This window comes from Octopus sinensis, linkage group LG7, assembly GCF_006345805.1.
Source record: "Octopus sinensis linkage group LG7, ASM634580v1, whole genome shotgun sequence".
NCBI lineage: Eukaryota > Metazoa > Mollusca > Cephalopoda > Octopoda > Octopodidae > Octopus > Octopus sinensis.
In genome coordinates this window covers 100,148,989-100,174,257 of record NC_043003.1, presented here as the reverse complement: position 1 = coordinate 100,174,257, position 25,269 = coordinate 100,148,989, and the positions used below count along the sequence as shown (strand labels likewise).

The following is a 25,269-nucleotide window of genomic DNA, read 5'->3' as shown; positions in this document are numbered from 1 at the left end:
TATGTGTGTGCACATGTTTTGTGTTTCCTTGTCTTAGTATGTGGGATAGTTGTAAATGAGCATTAGCATCATACAAGTCATATAAGTGGTGTCCTTCCATGTTAACATGTCCAGCCACGAGGAAGTATTATCTTATATGGAAGCAAGTGAGGGTTGGTGATAGAAAGAGCATCCCGCTATAGAAAATCATCCTTGACAAATTCTCTCTGACCCATGCATGGAAAAGTGGACATTAAAATGATGGCAACACTGTTCAGGTTAATGGTAGGAAGAACAGTTAACTGTAAAAAATAAAAATCACTTCTAAAGCCATTTCACTCATGAAAATTTGGTGGTGGTGGTGGTGGTGTTTAGCCCCAAGTCAGTCCTGATCAAAAAGGTCTCTGATCAGGGACATTCCGGCTGTGATCATCCCATCCTTTTATGTGTGTTTGGGACTACAGTATCTAATGTATGCTTTTTGTTTTTAATTTGTAGGGTGTGATTTTAGGGGTGGTTTGGTTTCTAAATATAGTAGATTAAGTGACTATGAAGAGGCTCCTAAAAATGGGATGTGATGTTATATAGTTTGACAAATACTATAAAAGAATACAATGTAATGTTTTCTAACAGTGGCCACAGGTTTTTGGGGAGAATATAGTCAATTATTTTATGATGGGCTCTTTCCAGTTTCCATCTATAAAAATCCACTCACTGAGCTACAGTAGAAGACCTGAGCCTAAAGTGCTGCATCTCCAAATTCATGACTGCTTTTATAATGGTGAAACTGATATTTCAAGTACTTGAAACATTAAGTATATGTTAATGACTAATTGATAACCTTTGGAATGTTGTCCAAGCTGAGAAGTTCAGTTTAGACTAGTTTGCCATCTTTTACTCCAACACCATACAAAATGTGTTTAACTGCTCTAGATATTTAATGAGTTACCTCAGTGCTAACTGGCCATTCAATAAACCACTAACACAACATTGCAAAACAACACTTCATAGTGGTTAATTGAATTCTCTCATCTATTTCCCTATTATAAAGTGGTTTATCAGTGATTTAAACATTTGTTTCTTTTTTCTCTTTGGATTTTTTATTTGCAGCCTTTCTACTTTGGTGAGGCTGGAAGATGGGCTACAGACAAAAACTAGCTGCAAAGTAAGAGGTCTTAAAGCCGCTTGGTTGGCCCGCCGTCAGCACATATGCCGCACACAGCCAGCTATATTTCATTCACACAACTTTAGACAAGTCATGGCTTACATACTACAAAACAACATGCCAAGGTAAATTGATTTCCTCTCTCTCTCTCTCTCTCTTCCTATCTCCTCCTTCCATCTCATTCTTTCTTATTCTGTTTGTCTCATCTTCTAGTATATTCTACATATCTGATCAAAATCATTTGTTTTTAATTAAATTTATTTAAAACGTCAAATTTTGTAAATTATACTCGTGTGTTTGTGCATGTGCTCAATTTTTTTGATGAAGCAAAAATATTAATTTTTGATGAGAAAGAGATATAGTTGATTAAATCCATCTCAGTATATTACTAGTACTTTGATGTTGGTTAGCCCCAGGTCAGTCCTGCATAGATCTAAATTCATAAATTGTTTGTTAGTGAAGGTATGATCTACAGACAATTATTACTCCCCCACTATCTATCATCACAGCTTTTATTCAGACAATGTATATAGAAATGACATATCCAAAGCATTCTTTTAGAAGATGGTAGGATGTGACTTAAAGGAAATTTCACTCAGTGAGTGCTTCAACTGGTGCTTCTTTTTGTTGCTCCTAGCAAATCTAAAATCAGAAATTATAAGACAAAACCAAGTGCTGTAATGTATTTAATTTAATCTTCTACCTTTGCAACAATCCACTGCCCTTAAATGTGTGTGTCATTAATATAAAAACTTGATGTATTTCAATGAAGGAAATCTATGATTGCTTTCACCAGTACTTCATTTACACAGCTCTTACTGGCAGACATTCTAGATATTACATTACAAGAATACTATACTTGTTTTAAAGTGAAGTTTTCTGCTGTTAGATAAACATATAATATTTTTAACTATAAGGTTGTCCCAAAAGTTCGTAGAAAGCCTTGGAAAATAATGGTCTTTATTTTGAGGAATAATTTTTGTTGTTTTTGTTAGTACTTGGCGAGTAAAAATTCAATTTTCACAAGTGTTTACAAACTTTTGGGACAACCTAATATTAGCATTCTGTTGTTATATATACTTTTTTTATCATCAGCATTATGTTAACATCCACTGTTTCATGCTTGCATGGGTAAGATGAGTTTCATCAAAGTAAATTTTCTACACTTGGGTTCCCTTTCTGTTGCCAACTCTCACTTTTTCCAAGAAAGGTAATATTTTCCCTTGGTCAGACATATTTTACACAGAAGACTTGAAATGAATGACACCACCAGTATGATGGTGACACTCAGCTATCATATAATGGAAAAGCAAGGTGATACAACTATCATACGCAAACACACATATACGTGATGAGCTTTTTTTCAGGGTCTGTCCACCAAATCTTCTGACATAGCTTTGGCCAACTGGAACTGTGGTGTTGGGAAATAAACTTAACCCCCACATTCACTAACTTTTACATACATAATTCTACATATCCTCATGCATATGCTTAGGGGCCTTTCTTGCATTAAATTTTATTTACTGTTTTCCTTTTTCAGTACATTTGGTTCGTTAAATTGGTTGGAAAGTATGTTCTTCAGTCAAATGTCAGAGAAAGAAGAGGAGAAAAAAGATGATGCTGTGACACTAGCATCTTTGGTAAGCAATACCTATAACTGTTTTTGTTGAATTTGGTTTCAGTTAATTATCAAAAATTTTCAGTAATTTGGATGGTTTTAATATAGGACTATCGTTTATACATAGCGTTATATTAAAATCGTGTTTAAAATACAGTTAATAAAGAACCTGTTTAACGGGTGTGGTCTTCCTTACATTCATATAATTATAAAATTTGAGAGCTAAGCACATTTATAGAAGTGGTCTGGAGTAGATTCATATCTATGGGTTAAGATCCAAAACTATTGATCATATATATATTCACTATTGCAGATATTTGTGATATATTCTTGAGTAAGGTTTCTAACCCTGCTTCCTTTAAAGTAAAGATTGTTTGCCAACATAACATCGCAGTCCTGGTTTAGGACGAATGTTGCTGTAATTTAGCCCCAGGAGACATCATCTCCAGCTGGCTATACGACATGATCCTTATATTTTCAAACAAGGGAATCTAGTACCTCCACTCATCTCAAAATAATATCTGTGTATTGCGATTTCCAGGTTATTTCCCTTCATCAGCACAGAATAATTGTTCAGCTAGAGGTAGCACTACCAAATTCCCATTCGAAATATATAGTTTTCTAAGTGACAACTAGTTATTGATCTATAAGTTTGGAAAATTACTATTTTAAAATCTGACATGAGATATTCAGCAACAGTACTTTGAAGTAAAGATTGTTTGCCAACATAACATGGCAGTCCTGGCTTAGGACGATTGTTGCTGTAATTTAGCCCCAGGGTACATTGTCTCCAGCTGGCTATACGACATGATCTGTGTCTTTATATTTTTGAACAAGGGAATCTAGCATCTCCACTCAGCTCAAAGCAATATCTGTGTATTGCAATTTCCGGATTATTTCCCTTCATCAGCACAGAATAATTGTTCAGCTAGAGGTTTATTCTTTATTATAGGCACAAGGCCTAAACACAGAGAGGAGTATACACAGACATGTAGGAACAAAAAACACATGAAAGGATGGATGTAAAATGAATTAAATTACAATGAAAATGAGATGGCTATCTCACTCCTGCTCCGAGATGAAACCATGAATTCCTTTTTCCTTTAAAACTTTACATTTTAAATAACAATTTCCAGCCCCGCACTGAGGCGAAACCACAACTTCCCATTTCATTTTCACCTTACAGTTTTAAAGAAAACGTTTTTAAATAAGTGTTCATTCGTATAGTTACAGGATTTACTTATTTTCTTTTTTTTTTTTTAAACCAAAAAGTTTAACCAAATGTTTTCCTCGGTCTTTCACAGTCTTTAAAATAAATCGCAACTTAACATTTCTCCTTTTCGTCCCCATAATTCACCACTGAGGCGCAAGGTTCAACATCCACCTCTGGCCTCAGTGAGTTCACTCTTTCATAATGTCTTCCAATTTCGAAATTCTTTTAACTTTTAGGGTGTCCTACTTCATTTAAAATTCTTGCTCCTGTTTATATCTTGTGTGTCAGGTTTTTTTTGGCTCTGTATTTCTGTAATTCTTGGCTTCCCTGTGATTGTGTCTGATTGACTGTAATTCTGCATGTTTTGTCTGTGTGTCTATGTCTTTAGGTTTCCATAATTCTGAGTTATCTTGCTTCTGTTTGTCTATACTTTTGTGTTTTTGAGTGTCTGTGGGTCTGAATGTTTCTGTATTTGTAAGTCCTTTACTGATGATCCTACTGCTAAATCTTCCCTGTTTCTCGTTGTAGGTTGGGTTTCTTCTTCTGTTGCTTTGTACTTCAATTCCACTATCATTACTGACTTCCTCCTCTCTCTTTTTCTTGCTTTCACCTCCACAAAATTCCCGTCTTGTTCTGTTACCTCTTTCTGCTGTTTCTCTACCATTATATTCTCCAAAATACTCTCCTCTACACTTTCCACTGCTGCTCTAGGACATTTCTTTTTCAAGTACCCTCTTTCACCACATTCTTTGGGGGTCTCCCCTCTAACATTATCTCCAGCTTTTCTTCATTTGGTAGCTCTAAAGTTTCAGGTATTTCGTTGTAATATTCCGGGCTCACTGCACAGATTATCTCTAATCCGTAGCCCCAACACTTCACTTGTTGGGTTTGGCTTATGCCCATCTTCACATCTTCGCTTACCTTCCTCATCTCCAAATAAAAAATTGCAGCTATTATCCACTCTGGCTCTATCCACGGTGGGATTCTTCCTACCCTAATTCTGATGAGTCTTTTGTCCAAATAGTTTGGCATCAAAGTCCATTTTTCTCCCTGTATCAACTTGTTGGAGGTTTTTTTCCGCCCCCTCCTCTGATATAAAGGTTGCCACTATAGACGTATATCTCTTTCCTCTCATAAAGAACTCTACACTGTCTCCTATATGTTCTTCCAAAATTTCTTTCATCCTGTGGCACATGTTCAATTCTATTTTTATTCGAAAATGTTCTGAATATGACTCTTCTTTTCCATTTTCACTTTTTCCTCCTCTGGTAGGGTTATATTTGACCCTTCCTTCTCTATCATACTACTATATTTCTTTATCAGCTCTCCATTCCACTTTAACATATCCTGTTTCAGCACATGTAGGTCTGGGGGAGCTCAATCTCCAGCCGCTTCTGCATAACTTCTCGTTTTTCTAAGCTATTCACCACCACCCAACAATGGTGGCTTCGCAAAAAAATTCGGCTAGAGTTCTTCAAAAAATAACAAAAAAGACTGTTTGGGTAGAGGTGGCGCTGCCAAATTCCTGTTCGAAATATATAATTTTCAAAGTAACTAGTCACTGATCTATAAATTAGAGAATTACTATTTTCAAATTTCACAATGTGAGATATTCAGTACTTTTATAGTAAAGATTGTTTGCCAACATAACATGGCAGTCTTAGTTTAGGACGAATGTTGCTGTAATTTATCCCCAGGGAATTTGCCAGCTCCACCTCTAGTCGAACAATTATTCTGTGCTGATGAAGGGAAATAGCCTGGAAATTGCAATAGACAGGTATTGTTTTGAGCTGAGCGGGGGTGCTAGATTCCCTTGTTCAAAAATATAAGAACACAGATTATGCTGTATAGCCAGCTGGAGACGATGTCTCCTGGGGCTGAATTACAGCAACATTCGTCCTAAACCAGGACTGCTATGTTATATTAGCAAACAATCTTTACTACAAAGTACTGTTGCTGAATATCTCACATTGTAAGATCTAAAAATAGTAATTTTCTAATTTATAAATCAGTAACAAGTTGTCACTTTGAAAATTATATATTTCAAACAGGAATTTGGCAGCGCCACCTCTAGCCAAACAATTATTCTGTGCTGATGAAGGGAAATAACCTTGAAATCACGATACACAGATATTATTTTGAGCTGATTGAGGGTGCTAGATTCCCTTTGTTTGAAAATATTAGGACACAGATTGTGTCATATAGCCAGATGTCTCCTGGCGCTAAATTACAGCAACATTCGTCCTAAACCAGGGCTGCCATGTTATGTTGGCTAGCAAACTTTACTACAAAGTACTGTTGCTGAATATCTCATGTTGTGAGATTTAAAAATAGTAATTTCCAGCTTCCTTCATTTGACTTTAAAAAAAAATAAAGAAAATCAGGTTGATCCTATTTTTTAGTTGAGTGGTTAGTGATAGGAAGAGATTCTTATTGTGAATATGATCTCTGCAGCAACAGCCATTTCATCTGTGCAAGTATAGTAAAATTGGTTATAAAATAGTAACTGTAAAGTAATGGTGTTGTCAGATGGTTTTATACTACATTGGTTTCTAGTTTTAGACATCAATTTCTAAAGTATTGATATATGGAAAGGTGCATACATGTCTTCAGCTAGGTTTTAGTTGATGCTTTGCTTTTGCCTCTTGTGAAGATTGAAATCACACTACTATGACTGCTGTTCTTATGTCCTATATCTTTATATTTCAGGCAATTTATTGTACAAAACTCTTTAGTGGTTAGCATAATGGATCTAGTTGCAAAAATTTTTGGTCTTGTGCTGATGCAGATAACCAAATTTGAGAAAATGTGACCTTTCTTGCTAAATTGAGAAAATGGGTGTACAATATGATGAAATTATTTTATACTTTTCATATCTTATTTTGGTTTAGAAAATTTCACATTACAATGTCAATGGGAAAGTTTGTGGGGTTATATGTCATCATCTGTGTTGTGCTTATTATAAAGACTCTTATAGAGTTTGGTCCATCATCATCATCGTTTAACATCTGTTTTCCATGCTAGCATGGGTTGGACGGTTCGACCGGGGTCTGGGAAGCCAGGAGGCTGCACCAGTCTCCAGTCTGATCTGGCAATGTTTCTACAGCTGGATGCCCTTCCTAACGCCAACCACTCCGTGAGTGTAGTGGGTGCTTTTTTCGTGCCACCGGCTCAGGTGCCGGGGGGGGGGGCTGGCAGCGACCACAATCGGTTGCTGCTTTTTACGTGCCACCGGCACAGAAGCCAATTAAGGTGGCATTGGCATCGGCCACATTCGAATAGTGCTTTTTACATGCCACTAGCACAGGTATCACAACAATTTCCATTTGATTTTTATTTTGATGTTGATGTACTTGACTCAATATGTCTCCTCAAGCACAGCAGGTCGCCCTACAATCCAAGGTACTTTGAATGGGCTGGAGCTGGTGCAAGAAACAACCATGAACTCACGTTATTTGTCGGGTCTTCGTAGTCACAACATATCTCCAGAGATCTCAGTTTTTCGTCATTGCCTCTGTGAAGCCCAATGTTCGAAACTCATGCTTGACCACCTCATCCCATGTCTTCCTGGGTCTGCCTCTACCCCAGATTCCTTCAACTGTTTGCGAGTGGTACATCTCTCCTCATCCATCCATAGTACATGACCATACCAGTGCAAATGTCTCTCTTGCACGCCACATCTGATGCTTCTTATGTCCAGCATTTCTCTCAGGGCGCTTACACTCTGTTGTGTGTGCACACTGGCATTACACATCCAGCAGATTATGCTAGCTTCATTTCTTTCAAGCCTATGCATGTCCTCTGCAGTTACAGTCCATGTTTCACTGCTGTGAAGCATGGTAGTTCGCACACATGCATTGTACAATCTACCTTTCACTCTGAGCAAGAGACCCTTTGTCACTAGTAGGGGTGGAAGCTTTCTAAACTTTGCCCAGGCTATTCGTATTCTAGTGGTAACACTCTCTGAGCATCCACCCTCACTATTAACTTGGTCACCTAGGTAGTGGAAACTATCAACTACTTCTAGTTTTTTCCCCTGGAGTGTGATTGAATCTGTTTTCTGAGTATCTGTGGTATCTCTTGCCCCTGTGCATCTGCCGCACATGAAAGCTATCTTTTCGGTTAATTTTCCTCTGATGTTGCTGCACCTCTTATGCATCCATAGCTTACACTGGGTACATCTTATGGAGGTGTCCATAGTTTTCACTGGGTGGATGTGTAAATAATTACCACAAAGTAAATACAGATCCCCTCAGTAATTAGTGGCAGCATTATATTTGTTTCATTAAGTTTGGGGTGTTGTAAGTGAGCATTGGCTCTGCCAGTTGATTTCCCTAGTTACAACATGTAAAAACAGTTTTTAGTAGTAACTTAGCAATAATTATATAACTCCCTAATATTACTGTAGTGTGTATTTTGATAATTTTCATTGTAGGTGAGCGGGAATTATGCACTGCTGTGGTTCTGGTCAACATGGGAAGCTGCCCAGTTCTGTGTCTTATCTCGCCTGAGAACTCCTCTAGGCAAACCACAAGAGACATTCACAACAATTGAGAGCGTCATAAAAGCTTATGCAGCTGAAATCCGAAACAAGGGAGATTTAGAAGATGGCCTGAAATCCTATGATCCCAAGAAAGGTATGTTTTTTTAAATGGATCATCTATCTGTAGAACTGTCTCTCAAGTTTATATTTCCTACCTAGCAGATCCATACCAATTTCTTTTCAGTTGCTGCAAGGTTTGCCTGCTGCTATTGCTACTCGTGTTTTATTGTTATAAAACTGTGTAATTCTGACTTGTGAAATCATTATCATCATTTAATGTCCACTTTTCCATGCTGTGTGGGTCTGATAAAATTTGTCAGGGCTGATTTTCTACAGCAAGATGTCCTTCCCATTGTTAGCCCTCACCTATTTTCAAGCAAAGTAATATTGCCCCATGGCCAAATCTGTTTTTCTTAGAAGTCTGGAAATGAACAACATTGCTTGTATGACAGAGATACTCATTTACAACTATCATATGATGTGTAAAGAAGGACACCCCCACACACACAACAGATTTAATAGTTTCTGTCTATTGAATCTATTCACAAAGCTTTGATCAACCCTGGACTATAATAGAAGACACTTGCTCAAGGTGCCATGCCATGGGATGGAATCTGAGACCACATAATCAGGAAGCAAGCTTCTTAACCATCAGCCATGCCTTCTTACAGATTTAGAATTCATTCCAAATTCAAATTAAAACTCAATCTAACTGTGATAAAAGTCACTAAACACTAGTGAATGATGCGTCATCATAATCTTTTACATTTTTTTCCATGTTGGTATGGGCTGGACAGCTTTAGTTTAGCACAGTGTCCTGACATTTATTGTGGCCAATTGCCATTTCCTTCATGAAGTTTAACGTTCTGAGCTCAGCCTTCAGTTCTTCTTCCCAAATTTTTCTCAGTCTTCTTCCACAGGCTCCTTCCACAGCAATGTTGATGATGATTTCTGCCTTCAAAGACACCCCTTCCCTCTTGTTGAACTCTCACTGTAGTATATATGCATTTGTTTTTAATGTTGAACAGGTGAGAAAAATGCAGACTACAATGCTTCAGTGCGAGTGCATCTCCTGCTGCAGTTTATGGAACATTTAGAGAAACAACTATACAATGCTTATGAAGGTTGTGCAGTTGCAATGTCTGCTGCACCAAAGGTGAGTTCTGTTTAACTTAAATATACACGCCTTTAACAGTGGAAGTTCTGCCACAGATCTAGATATTCAACTTCCAGAAATAAATAATTATACATAGGCAAAATCTCATTTCAACTTCTACATTAAAACTTGATTTACGAAAAATAGTAACTAAATTACCTTTAAATCAAAAATAAAAAGGGAAGGTTACATTGGCCTTATTTGGCATTGGTTCTTAAATGCAAGTGCCCTGAGGTTGATCTTGAAGCAAAGTCACTTGTTTATTAGTCTCAAGTCACTAGATGTAAATATGGTGGCTATCAGCACACTAAATTTCCTACACACAACCATTCAGGTTTCTTCTGGACAGCTATAATGTGTACATATTATCTCATTGTCAATTCAAATTGAACGTAATGGTAGTACTGTTTTCTAAGGGTTTGGATCTCAAGAAAATAGACCATCTTCTTGGATCAGGATGGTGGTCTTGGAATGAACACCAATGAAGATGAGATTCATTCAGACTAGTGACTGTTTATACTCCGATTGTGACAGGGACAGCTGAACTTTTTTGGTATTGAAAGTTCATAGGGACATCTTACTCATTAAATGAGCAGGACATTCCTTAGTGAAAGCCCATGTGAGATGCATGCATGTGACAAAACCATTCTGTATGGACTTGTCCAGTTTTCAAGGATTGCTAACTTGTGGAGTTTTGTTGAACAACTGTTGTTACATGTAGGATGGATATGGCTTCAGCTAAGTTCACCATGAAGATTGTCCACTGTCTTTCTTGGTGAGGAAAAGCAGATAGTTTTTCTGTGTCTGGCAGCTTCGGAAAAAGAGGATTATGAGGAACAAAGTTGTAAATTCTAAAAGACAGATACTTTCTTCTTTGGTGAAGTCTTCATTTGGAATTGCTACACTTCAGTGAATTTACTAAAGAGTGAATGATTGTAGTAAGAGTGGTTGATGTAAAAGGATCTAATCTCAGCATGTATCTGTAAGCCAAAGAACAAAGCTGGAAGAAGACACTTCAATTTTGCTTTTCATCCCTCCTATGAAATAAAGTACTGGGTTGATGGTATCAACTACCCACTTCTCTCTCTCCAAATTTCAGGCCTTGTATCACTGCTAGAAACAATTATGAGTAGGGATTGCAGAATTGTTAGTGTCGAAGAGTATTTCTTCCATCTTTTTATTTTCTGAGTTCAAATCCTACTGAGGTCAACTTTGCTTTCATCTTTTCGGAGTTGATAAACTGAAGTATCTTATTTAAGTTTAAACATTCTGGTTTCATTCTGATTTAATGAATTTTGTGTTGTGTATGTATGAATGACATGATGTAGGCTGACAATTAATTCCAGCCGTCTTGTCTTTGTTCTTAGTGTAACAAGGATTTTATTATCCTTGGGAATGTGGAGATTTGAAGAATTTGCTTTTGTTAAAAGATGCTTTGAGTGAAGATCCCACAACTGGTAATTTTTTCTAATGCTTCTTGCTCAGCCATGAAGCTGGGAATGGTGGCACATTTTCCAACTATGCTACACAAGAAGGGAATTAGTGTATTATACCCAGGAGTTACTTATGTGTTCAATGTCTGAACTTAGGTCACAGTTGTATATCCCCATAAGGAGAAGGATTTTGCTTAGTTGTATTGCAGGTAAAAATTTTAAACACTGTACACCTTTAGATGTTATGTTTCCTTTCTTTTACTTTTTAATTTCTTTGCGTTGTGTAGAATTTATAATCAGTTTTATTAGTGTATTACTGGTATTATTTTGTGTTATATAAGATGAATGCAGAATTTGTGTTTTTAAGCTGTCAACTTGGAACTACATTAAATCATTTCATTTGAGCCACATTAACCACAAGTAATTACCTGTATATTTGACTACTCCTTTTTTTTTTAAATTTATTTTTTGAACGAGCTTATCATCATTCATAAATTACTCACTTTCATGTTTTCCCAGCCTGTTCGCACATTTTTCCGCACTAATAAAGGTACTTGTCAAGAATGGTTGAACCGTATCAGAACATACATAATGATGATTGCTCTCCATTGCGGCATGCCCTCTATGGTCATACGACAAGCCTCTGAACTGTTGTGGGAACTTAAGGAATCAAATAGCTCTCAGGTCAGTACATCCATTGCTTAATTGATTTTAACAATCCGTATCATTTTCACAAATATGCACCACACCATCTTCAATTTTCCAGTTGGATTCACCTCATTTGTGTTGGTTGTATTTCTTACATTAGCCCACAACAACAACCCAACCCATCCTACTCACACTGCCCGGAACACCGCCACAATCTCTACCACCCTTACAAATAGTACAATTAATAACAATAATAGTAATAATAGCAATGATGGTAATGATAACATTAATAATACTAATAATATAGAATCTTCTACCCCCTTCTATAACCTCTCCTCTGTCGATATTACCTCCTCTATTCCTGAACACAGTCCTCAAAATTCACCTAATTGTAATTGCCGTCCTGGAACCATCTGCCTGTTACAAACTCATTACAGAAGATAGAAAGTAATTTACAAATGCACTGTCCTTAATCTATTACACAACTCTACAGCCATATACATAGGCTCAACCAAAAATTTTAAGCAACGATATGCCGCTCACCATTCTTTTAGATACGGTAAACATAGTAAATCTACAACACTCGCCAACAACATACATCATCTCAAAAATACAAATATACTCTATACTCTATCATGGTCCATACTGGACTCAGGGCTTCCCTACCGTGGTCAAAGCTCAACCTGCAAATTGTATTTCTGTTGTATTTCACAAAGCATTACTCTCATTCTTTTGTTATTGGTTTTGTAGGCCATCTTCATTTTCCTGTGTTCCTCTTATACTCAACTCTATTCTTCCAGACCCATATTATACTAATCTCATCTTTATTATTCTTCTAATTCAAGGGAAATGGTCTGTGGATAATGTTCTTTCTCATTAGACATAACAATATTTTTGATTAAAGATTATTTGCCAACATAACATGGCAGTCCTGGTTTAGGATGAACGTTATTCTAATTTAGCCCTTGGAGACATCCTTTATATTTTCGAACAAGAGCATTTAGCAGCCCCACTCAGCTCAAAACAATATCTGTGTATTGTGATTTCAGGTTATTTCCTTTCATCAGCAAAGACTAATTGTTTGGCTAGAGGTGGCGCTGCCAAATTCCTGTTTGAAATATATAGTTTTCAAAGTGACAACTAGTCACTGATCGAAAGAAATAGAAAATTACTATATGTAAATCTCTCAACAGATACCATTTTGAGCTGAGTGGGGGTGCTAAATGCCCTTGTTAGAAAATATAAGGACACAGATCATGTCGTATAGCCAGATGGAGATGATGTCTCCTGGGGTTAAATTAGAATAACGTTCGTCCTTACCAGGACTGCCATGTTATATTGGCAAACAATCTTTACTGTGGAATACTGGTGCTGAATATCTCTCACTGAGAGATTTACAAATAATAATTTTCTATTTTTTAGATCAGTGACTAGTTGTCACTTCAGAAAGTATATATTTCGAAGAAAAATTTGACAGCGCCACCTCTAGCCGAACAATTCTTCTGTGCTAATGAAGGGAAATAACCTGGAAATTGCAATACACAGATATTGTTTTGAGTTGAGTGGGGGTGCTAAATGCCCTTGTTCGAAAATATAAGGACACAGATTGTGTCGTATAGCCAGCTGGAGATGATGTCTTCTGAGGCTGAATTACAGCAACATTCGTCCATTGCCATGTTATGTTGGCAAATAATCTTTACTCTAGAGTACTGTTGCTGAATATCTATCATTGAGATAGTTACAAATAGTGATTTTCAGTATTATTGATGAAAATTTTAAATGACATGGTATGATATTTATAAAGTTCAGACAGAATTTGTTGAGACAGATTTCTACAGTTGGATGCTCTCCTTGTCATCAACCCTCACTTGTTTCTGAGTAAGCTAATATTATCCGATCACCAGACGCATGTTTTCATGGAAGATTGAAAACGGACACCCGTTTACAGCTAATCATGTGATGTTAAGGCAAAACACATACACACATATATATGATAGGCTTTTAGTTCCTGACTACCAAATCCACTCACAAAGCTTTGACTCAAAGTATTACACAGTTGGGTTGAATCCAAAATCATGTGGTTGGAAAGCAAATACCTTACTAAACAGTCACACTTGTACCTACCATGCCTGCAGTTAAAATCTATATAAAATAAAGGCAATGAAATTTGATTGCTCTTAGTCAAACCTATTTTCATGTGTGTACTAATGGCAAACCACATTACAGCAACTTCTGGAGGAAAGCTTTGTTAGACTGACATTTCCAAACTATTTTTCACTCTTTGTTGTTGTCATATATTGTTTGTCTGCAGCACATTGATGACACTACATCACCTGATTAAGAGCAAGTTCTCCAGCTGCCTTGCCACTTTTGTCCAACCATTGTGTTCTTTGTCTGCCTCTTGATCTACCACCCTCTACTCTTCCTTCCATGATAATTTTTTCCAGGCCTGTGCTTCTTTGAATATGGCCATAATAGATGACCATTTTTCACAATGTTATGGGATTGCCATCTTTAACCTATTCATTGTAACACTCATTTGTCCAGTGGTCTTTGTAAGAAACTCACTCTTACAATAAATAATATCTGAGAAACCTATTCCATTTAGTAATCATCAAATCTCACTCTGTTAAGTATTATCATGCAGACTTTTTATAGTGAAAAAATAAATCAAATGTTTTGAAGTAACTTATAGGTCTAGCATATTTCTTCAATTAATTTTCACAAACAGAGTGAAATGTAAACTGGTAGTGGGGCTAATCAGTGTTGAAAATATTTGAACTATGAGGTATCTTGGATTGTTTTTTTAATCTACAATCAAACACTTCTAAATATTAACCATTGCTCAAATTCTTTTATTATTTTTTCTAACCCACACTAAGCACCTCTTTAATATTGTATTATTTTCTTTTCATAGGGGAGTGAGTTTGAACACATAATTATATACATGGTTCAGGCATTGGTAGAATTAAAATGCCCTGAAGCTGTACAAGGAATTTACAATTGGTGTAAAGATGTTATTGGACGTAAAGTTCCTTGGATAAAAGCAATGATTGAAAAAGCATGTGGCAGGTGAGTTAATTTTTGTTAACTGCAACTTCCTCTTTGGACATCCAAACATATATTCAGCTACCAAATTTTTTTCTTTTTAATTGTTATTTTTATTTAATTATCATCTTTAGTATCCATTTTTGTATCTCTGAAACTATTGAAACTAGAAAGTTCTGTGATTCTTTTTACATCAGTGACTACTAAAAAGACACCCATTTGGTATAAGCAATCCACAATTTTTTCTGCTGGTTGGTCAACAGTTTTACTATTCATCTCCTTGTAGCTATCCCTTTCTCTGTTTCTCATAATGATTTTGTTCTTTTGAAACTTTAATTTTTGTTATTATTATTATGAAGAATAAGGCCATAAGTTGGCAAAATGCTAAGCAGTATAATGTATCAATCAACAACTGGGCTGACAAGATTGACTTGTTTCCTGCCCCTAAAATTGCAGCTTTGTACAAAAATTAGAAACAATTTTTATTATGAAGAATCATGGCTGGCTGAATGAATAGAGTGCCAAATTCTGTACAATATTTACTTAGATCCTTCTTCATTTTATGTAGAAATGCCACTGAATGAACTGTAACTAAGGAGGGAGTGTTGGTTTTATTTGTACCAGTAATGTATGCAAGTTTTATCAATAATATTCATTTATAAATTTTGTTTCCTTGTTAAGAAGACATTGTTAATCGTTATTTGTATTTTTTATAGATATGAACTTGCTGCAAAAGAATGCAAATTGTTCTTGAAAAGTGCTCTTACCAAAGAAGGTGAAGAAAGAAAAGTTGATTCCCGTTCTTCTTCACCAGACATCAACTCTCATAGTGGTGAGGACTTGAATCGAAAAGTAATATTGACTAAATTTGTAGAACCAGACCGGCTTCTTATACACTTTATCAGTAATGAGGTAGGTTGGAGAACTGTGAAGAGTTCATTTTCAGATGCTGAATTTTTTTTGATCTTTTAGGAATCTAAACATTTAACAGAGATTTAGGAATTTTTTTGTGAACAGAAATCTTAAAATTTTATAGAAAGTCATATGGCTTAAGGATGAAAACTTCGTATCCTGTTGCTACTGAGTTACTCAAAGTTCCATGATGCCTAGCTGTAGTTTAAAGTTCACTGCTTAAAATTTTTTGATACTAACCTGCTTTTATCAGACTTTGATTCTGTGAGACAATCTTCTTGTTTTAAAGTTATCTAGATTTAAAATTTAAAACAATCAAAATCAATTCGATGACTGGCATCCATGCTAGTGGGGTGCAAAGAGCACCATACGAGTGTGATCATTGACAGAGCGGCTAACAGGCTTCCGTGCCAGTGGCACATAAAAGGGCACCATTCGAGTATGATCGTTACCAGCGTTGCCTTACTGGCACTTGTGCCCGTGCTAGTAGGATGCCAAGAGCACCATCCGAGCGTGATCATTGCCAGAGCAGCCAACTGGCTTCCGTACCCGTGGAATGTAAAAGGGCACTATTCGAGCGTGATCATTACCAACATCGCTTCACTGGCACGTGTAAAAAGATTCAAGCGAGGTCGTTGCCAGTACCACCTGACTGTATACATATGTGTATATGTACACATGTATAGCTATACACATATGTATACATATCTTTATTATATTTCTAGTCATATTATATTTCCAGTACTATTTGATTTAATAATAATAGTAATAATAAAGATAGGTTATACATTTTTACTTTGGAATTTTTCAATTCTTATTTTGTATCTCATTAATATTTTCTAAAGATATCAATAATATTTATGTAAGTAATAGCGGACTAATTTATTTTTTGTTTTATATGTTTATTGATAGAAAAAATATTGATTTTTAATTACTATACTTGTTGATTATATTTTAGATACTTATTTTTATGTATTTATTATTTTATATTTATTATATGTGAACTAAAATCTAAAAATATTAAGAGTGATTATTTTGTAAAATAGTTTGGTAATTAAATATTAGAGTATAACTAGGTTAAAGATAGTCTATAGTTAATGTTTTTTATTAAGCTAAATTGTATATTCACGGATAAATATATCTATATATGTATGTATATATATACGTGTGTATATGTATGTGTGTAAATATATATATATATACATGTATTGGCACTTTTGCCGGTGGTACGTGAAAAAACATTTGAGCGAGGTCGTTGCTAGTACCGCTGGACTGGCTCCTGTGCAGGTGGTATGTAAAAAACACCATTTGAGCGTGGCCGTTGCCTGTACCGCCTGACTGGCCCTCATGCAGATGATGATATACACATCATCATCATCATCATCGTTTAACGTCCATTTTCCATGCTGGCATGGTTTGGATGGTTTGCCTGAGGTCTGGAGAGCCAGTGGCTGCACCAGGCTCCAATCTAATCTGGCAATGTTTCTACAGCTGGATGCTTTTTACGTGCCACTGGCACAGGAGCCATTCGGGCAGTCCTGGCATCGATCACATTCGGATGGTGCTTTTTACATGCTACCGGCATCGGAGCCAGTCAGGGGGCACTGGCCACAGCTATGATATTGGTTTTACTTGACTGAACAGGTCTTCTCAAACATATCATATTGCCTGACGCATCAGGGGTATTCTTGACATGGCCGGATATGCATGGCTCTGATCTCACTTTATTTGCTGGGTCTTCTTAATCACAGCGTATCTCCAAATGTCCCAGTCTCCCATCATTACCTCTGTGAGGCCCAGTGTTTGAAGATCATGCTTCACCACCTCATCCCATGTCTTCCTTGTCTACTTCCTCCACAGGTTCCTTCTACAGTTAGGGAGCTGTTTTCATTCATACCTAACACATGACCATACCAGTGCAGATGCCTCTCTTGCACACTGCATTTGATGCTTCTTATTCCCAACTTTTCTCTCAGAGCACTTACACTCTGTCGTGTATGCACACTGACATTACACATTCAGCAGAGCACACTAGCCTCATTTCTTTCAAGCCTAGGCATGTCCTCAGCATTCATGGCCCATATTTCACTGCCGTGTAGCATGTCAGTTCACACACATGCATCATACAGTCTACCTTTCATCCTGAGCGAGAGGCCCTTAGTTGCCAGCAGAGGTAGGAGCTCCCTGAACTTTGCCCTATTCTTAATCTAGTCACTACACTCTCAGAGCAGCTACCCCCCACTACAGACTTGGTCGCCTAGGTACTAGAAACTATTAACTACTTCTAGTTTATTTATATATATGTGTGTGTATACATACATATGTGTATGTGTGTGTGTGTGTGTGTGTATACATACATATGTGTGTGTGTATATATGTATATATGCTTACATATGTGTCATCATCTCTGTTTAACGTCCGCTTTCGATGCTGATATGGGTTGGACAATTTGACTGAGGACTGGTGAACTATATGGCTGCACCAGGCTCCAATCTGATTTGGCAGAGTTTCTACAGCTGGATGCGCTTTCTAACGCCAACCACTCCGAGAGTCACTATTCTATGACACTCTTACTTTTCCTATTGATGGGGTGAGAGCAATTGTAGGCATAGAGACAGTGAGGGCGAAAGCAACAACAGAGAGAGAGAGAAAGGGACCTAAGAAATTTAGGGAGAGTTGCTGTTTTATTAAAAGTATTAGCCATAGCCCAACATATACCATTTTGGAATCAAGCTGACTCCATGTGTAAATTAAAACATTCCAGCCAAAATCCAGACCCAAAAGTCCTGAAATTTTGGATTCCAAAGTTTTCATTACTGTCATTGTTTGTGATTTTCATTTCATTTGAGTTTGAGTCTATGCTCAGGCCAAGTCGAAGACTCCACCCTCAGAGTCTGGTGTGGTTGCCAGGTTGTATTCTCTGTTTAATTTTGACATGTGTAGGAGCGAGTTTGAGTCAGTTTGTGCTCGTTGTGTATATCCTGGAAGATGGGGTTCATCTCTAATGGTGCTTAAGTATCTATCCAGCTGCAATTTGAATGATTCCACACTGCATCCTGATAGATTTCTGACATGTACCGGAATGGAGTTGAATAGTTGTGCTCCTCGAACCAACAGACTTGACAATGCAGGGTTTTTGCTGCCTGGCCAGCCTTTTTGTTGATTGGTGGTAGCTGGCAGCGTCGTCCGTGGCGCAGTGAGTGGTAGGTTTTGATACCAAAATTTGGCACCTTTTGCTCTATCATTTTCCAAATGTATGTAATTCGGTATCGCTCAAATCTTCTTTCTATTGAGTACATCTTCAAGGTTTTGAGTCTTTGCCAATAGTCCAGTGATGATTTTTTTTATGTGACTTTTTGCAACAAATCTTTTTGTATGATAATAATTTTTAAAATAAAGGCTAACTCTGTGAATAAATTTAAAAACATTCCATGCCAAATCCAGACTTACAATCCTGAAATTTTAAATTCCTGTTTTCATTACTGCGATTGTTTTCGGCAATTTGTTTTACATGATGTTTTTGCGATGACATATTCGTCATTCAGATATGACTTTGGAGGAAGCAATTGCAATAAATTCTCCAAAACGAGTCAGAGATCTGTTTGCAGATCTTCCTATTCAAGGTCAATTGCTTAAAAGCTAGTATACTGTAGCCTCAGACCGACCAAAGCCTTGCAAGTGGATTTGATAGACAGAATCTGAAAGAAACCCATTGTATATACGTATATATTTGTTAGTGTGTGTATGTGTGTCTGATTTTCAAACATATATGTCTTCAATTTTCACATGCAACTATATATCCATTTATATGGATATATTTATACAAATATATTGAAACATTGCATTAAAATGTATTTTTGTTGTTTGCCAGGTAACTGATTGCTACATGCGACTCAGTGACTGGGAGAGTGCACTTGAGTGGCAGGATACAATGCAAGAATATCGAGCTGATACTAGTTTAGGCTCACTGAATAAGGCTTTCTCCAGTGCTGTTGACATAAACTACATTAAGTAAGTAATATAGCAGTTGATCCTTTCTTGACTATGTTATTTGTGATTTATTGGTCATTTATTTGTTACTTGTGATCTACCAGTCATTTCTTTCTTTAATGTTACTGATGATTTACTGGTCAGTGTTATATCTGTTTATCTTTTACTTGTTTCAGTCATTGGACTGTGGCCATGCTAGGATACCACTTTGAAGGGTTTGGTCAAACAAGCTGACCCCAGTATTTATTTTATTAATTCTGGTAACTGCTAAGTTATGGGGAACATAAACAAGCCAACTCCAGTTATCAAGCAGTTGGGTACAGACACAAAGACACTCATACATGTGTACCTGCATGCACACATACCACATGACATGTTTGCACACAGCTTCCAATCTAACAACTCCACTCACAAAATTTTGATTGGTCCAGGGTTCTAATAGATGACACTTGCCCAAGATGCTATACAATAGAACTGAACTGGAGCCATGTGGTTGAGGAGCAAACTTCTTACCAAAGTGTTACTCATAGGTTCTTCATGTTTTGTCCCATGGTTACCCTTGATTGAACAAACCTGTGATCAAAGGTCTTCCAACTTCACCAGATTATCTTTAAAAGTATATGTAGAACCACATAAGCCAATGTGTTCTCCCATTTAACAAAAACAGCAGTTGTGATTTAAGGGAGATTTGTGTTAATTCTAGCAGTTTATGCAACTATGTAGATGCTGCCCTTCAGTGGCTCAATGTACAATATGATTAGGTTTCTGTAATTTTACTTATGTCTCATTGGCCAGTTTAGAATCTGTCCCCAGTCATTATGTGTGATATTTTTACATGGCAACCTCATTAGTGCTGGTGCTGTGAAAAATAGAAGCACCTAATACACCCTAATGTGATTGGCATTAGGAATGGCATCCAGCCATAGAAACCCTGCCTAAGTAGACATTAGGGCATGATGTAGTCCTCTGACATCTCATATCCTGTCAAACTATCCAGTCTGTGCCAGTATGGAAAATGAACATATGATGATGATGATAATTACTATCATTTCACATCATTGCTATTTACATTTTTTTTCTATTATTATTTTTGTGTGTATGTATACTTTACTTTCATTTCCTCCTGCTATACAGGTGGTATGGAATTTGTCAAACAATGCATTCATTTCATTGTTTTAGCAATTTTCGCAAGCTAGCATAGGTTAGGTAAATACATTGAGGCTAGATGCCCTTTTTGTTGTTAACCTTTACTTGTTTTACAAATAAGGGTGGTTGTTTTTATATCTCACACTCCTTCAAAACCACAGATGATTTATTGAAAGAGAAACAAACAAATTTCACCATTTGTAACTCATTGTTTGTGAATTTTGCATTCTGTGAAGCACAGAATGTAAACATTTGCATCGATATATACATACAAACACAGTTTTGAATATTACATGTTGTTAGAGCGAGTGTTCTTTGTTGTTTTTTTTATTTTTCTTTGAAGCTAGTTATGGCAGGATATGTTGCTCACACAATCACTCAACTACTGATGAAGCAGACTATAACAAGATATCTAACACAGGCATATAATGATTTCAAACTTTAGTTAAATTAGTTTAATGTAGTTTTTCCCTACAGCACATAAGCTCTTTTATATGCTGTAAGTACGTGTATTCCAGTGAAGATGCCTTCTTTATATTAATCAATATTTTTGAATCAACAACTTTCTCTAATGCTGTGAATCTCCCTTCCTCCTAAATGACCACCTGACTTCCAGAACAGCTGCTATAAAACCGGATCTACTGAACATCTACCCTCCTATATCACATGCCAGTGGGCTCTAACTCGCAAGAAATTTGATCGGTGTAATATTACTCATCCACATCGAACTTATGCTAAATCCACATTGACTTAATAAATAGACACTTTGAAAACATTCTCTAGTGGTATCATTCCAATCTTGTCACCTTCATTTGCAAAAAAAAAGATTCAATCACTACAGATCATTACACATATTGTATATTGCATCTTGCTCTTGTTAAACATGAACAGTATACAACTAGAATCCTCATGGAAGCTTTAAATATCATCTTCAGTGTAGCAGATACAATCTCAAAAACTCTTCAAACTCTAACAACTACTAACCCTCAATGTGAAACCCTCAATGGAGTAATCTTGCATCTGAGACAGTGCTGGTGTTGCACACACAGACTTCTTGGACCACATCCAAAGAGAGGCCATATCATTGATTGGTATGAAGTGATTCACAAACACACTCCAGTCTCTGGCCCACAGACATGCTGTCACTTTTCTCTGACTTTTCTACTGATACTAAAGCAGCCTTTGCTTTTCAGAATCACTCACATATGCAAAAATCCATACACACCATTAGGCTATGGCCCTTGAAATATTTGAATGAAGTGTAACTTTGTGTTTGTGTCTGTCCCCCACTCAACAACCACTGTTAGTGTGTTTACATTCCCATAACTTAGCAGTTCGACAAGAGACCAATAGAATAAGTACTGGGGCTGATTCATTCAACTAAAATTCTTCAAGGTAGAGACCCAATATGGCCACAGTCTAATAACTGAAACAAGTAAAAGATAAAAGACTCTTGCATACATACACTCAAACACTGTTATCTAATTATTTTCATGTCCACAGAAGTCTTGGCTGTTTTGAGAATGGTGACTATGAAGGAGTGAGAAGTAGCATGGAGTTAATTCCAGGAATGTCATTAAGTGAATCAATACTTAGCAACCAGCAGCCAATGGGATTGTTGTGGAGTCCTAAACACAGCTTGGAACATGCCCACAAGCAGTTTGTTCGTGTAGTTACTTTGTTACAAGAGCAGAACAAATCTAGCACTCTCAAGTAAGTTATTTACAAATGTTTCGGGTTTTTTTCCAGTTTTTGTATAGAACAAAGTCAAACATTCTGTTTTTATTATTACAATTAAAATGATCAAGTTAAGAATGGTTTTGTATAATGTAACAGTGACATTTCTGCATATACTCCACATACTAAACTAGCAGATGAACAGAAGGACTGTTTCTATGTGTTCCTTCCCAAGACTACCTCAACAATGAAGGACAGTGGTCTTATTATTGTGCCTGGTGCCTTCAATAGTCATGTTGGACAACACCCCAATGGATTTTGTGGTGTGCATCGAAGTTTCAGCTTTGGCAATAGAAATGAGGAGGGAACAAAGTGCCTGGAATTCTGTGATGCAAATGACTTGCTAGTCTGCAACATTAGCTTCAGGAAACCAGCCAGCCATCTTATCACTTGTCAGTCTGGTGGGCACTCAAGCCAAATTGACTATATTCTCACCGGAAACAGGGATAGACTGATGCTTGTAAATTCAAAGTCTTTTTCCAGTGAGGAATGTACAACTGAACATAAGTTAGTGGTTAGCAATGGATACAGACACAAGCCAGTTTGGAAAAGGAAATTATGGAAGCTCAAAGATCTGTCAAACAGTCAGAGATTTAGAAACATTCTTTTCATATTAACAATTTAGCTCTAGTAAAAATTTTATTTTGATGTCCTTCACTTCTATTTTATATTATGACAGATTCTATGGTTTCTGACTAAATTGTTGCATTATTGTTGTTGTTTTTTTTAATCTCACCTTAATTTTTAAAATATCTTTCATAGGAGTGAAATGTCCAAATGTCTTGACCAGTGTGAACACTTCCTGGAAAACATTTTGGTTGTCCAATCTTTGCAGTGGCCTACATTTGTACCCAGTGAATATATTGCAGAATTGGACATTATTGCTGCACTGAAGAAGCAACTGGAAGATAAACGAGGAAAGGTAAGAGTTGATGGTGTCTGTGAAATGCTTCCTGTTTAGACTGCTACATTAACAAGTCTCAGTTTGGACTGGTGTATAAGGTAGTATTTGTTTAGACCAGTCTCAGTTTAGAGAGGTATGTAATGGTGGTCTCTTTTTAGACTGTTTTTATATCTATGAAAGAGCAGATGTAAATGAACATGCGTGTATATTTGAAGGTGGGCTGAAAAGTTCGTAGGCTGACTATAGAGGAGTGATGCTAGAGCTGTGAAATCATGCATGCATTAATTTCAGTCCTTTGTATTAATAATTACGACTTCAAAAGTAACTCGTAGCTACTACTCTTGAAAATGGAAACAATTTGACACTGTGGTGTTATCAAGTACCTTCAGAGAAAAAACATTCATGCTGATATGTTTGCTACATTAGAGGATGATACTCCAGCTTTATCAACAGGTCAAAAGTAGGCAGCTTTAGGAGGAGAGTCCTGAAAATGACTAAAGGTCTGGATGTCCTGCAACTGTCACCACTGAGGAAAACATTGATAATGTTCACCACATGGTTATGGTTGACAAGCAATTGACTAAAAGTGAAATAGCTAATGCTATTAGCATATTCTGTGACAGAGTTGAGAGCATTCTACAAATGAATTTAGCTTGAAGATTTTTGCTCAGTGTGTGCCACATCTGACACTTAATCAAAAATGCACTAGGCAGATCCAGCTGGTTTCTTTGAACATTTCTTAACCCAAGATGAGTGTTGGGTTCAAGACTTTAAGCCAGGGACAAAGAGACAATCCATGCAATGGAAACAGCCCTTCTCACCTACTCCAATGAAGGCCAAAATCATTTCATCTGCAAGGAAGGTGATAGCTTCAGTTTTGGGGATGCAAAAGGTATTATGTTTATTGACTATCTTCAAAAAGGTCACGCCATCAGTAGAGAGTACTATGCCGGCTTGCTGAGACAGTTACAAAAGGCTATCAAGACCAAATGCCCAGAAAAACTGACAAAAGGGGTCTTGTTTCACCAGGACTATACTTCAGTACACAAGTACTTGATTTCAATGGCTGCAGTGCATGACTGTGCCTTTGAACTGGTTGATCACCCTCCCTATTCTCTTAATTTGGCTCATCTAACTATCATCTTTTCCCAAACATGAAAAGACACTTGGGTGGGAACTAGTATCACAATGATGGTGACATAATATTTGCTGTTGATGATGTTTTTGACTTACAGGATGAAAGCTTATTTACCAGTGGAATTCCATGAGACTATCTTGCTCAGCCTATGTACATTTCAGCCAACTTTCATATGTATGTATGTGTGTATTAAATGATGCATGCAAAAATTTCTTAATTAAGTTTATCTCTTAGTTTGTCATGTATCTCAATCATCATCATCATCATCTAATGTCTGTAATGGTATAGAAATAAAACTCCTATTTCATTATGCCAACTACCATCTAATGATACTGACTAGTAAGTCATTTTTTCAGGGTTGCACCATGGTTATACTAAATAATGTAGGATAAATATATATGGTATGATTAATAAGTATCTGGACTATTGCCATAGTAATGTAGCTAAAGCATTCATAGTGAAGCTGCTTGGCACAAATTGACTTTGTCTCTGCTGTGCATGCACACTAAGTTTTAACATTCTAATTCACTTCTGCTGTTTACAGCAATGCTTGGCAGGAAGGTGATCGTCGCATTGATCATGACAGAGGAAATTGAACAGCAGATTTGCATCAAAGTTTGCAAAAAGCTTGGTGATACC

General features: G+C 36.7%; 1 protein-coding gene across 2 annotated transcripts in view; it reads left to right on the top strand.

The window, feature by feature from the left end:
• LOC115214150 (serine/threonine-protein kinase SMG1) overlaps window positions 1-25,269 on the top strand; it is a 185,790-nt gene that overhangs the window by 78,768 nt on the left and 81,753 nt on the right. For both annotated transcript variants that reach the window (XM_036504994.1, XM_029783223.2), the window contains 10 exons: window positions 1,090-1,269; window positions 2,685-2,784; window positions 8,411-8,612; window positions 9,547-9,674; window positions 11,627-11,791; window positions 14,673-14,827; window positions 15,520-15,715; window positions 19,587-19,726; window positions 22,355-22,564; window positions 23,351-23,510. In XM_036504994.1, the coding sequence (XP_036360887.1) occupies window positions 1,090-1,269; window positions 2,685-2,784; window positions 8,411-8,612; window positions 9,547-9,674; window positions 11,627-11,791; window positions 14,673-14,827; window positions 15,520-15,715; window positions 19,587-19,726; window positions 22,355-22,564; window positions 23,351-23,510 (1,636 nt within the window). The remainder of the gene's footprint in view (window positions 1-1,089; window positions 1,270-2,684; window positions 2,785-8,410; window positions 8,613-9,546; window positions 9,675-11,626; window positions 11,792-14,672; window positions 14,828-15,519; window positions 15,716-19,586; window positions 19,727-22,354; window positions 22,565-23,350; window positions 23,511-25,269) is intronic.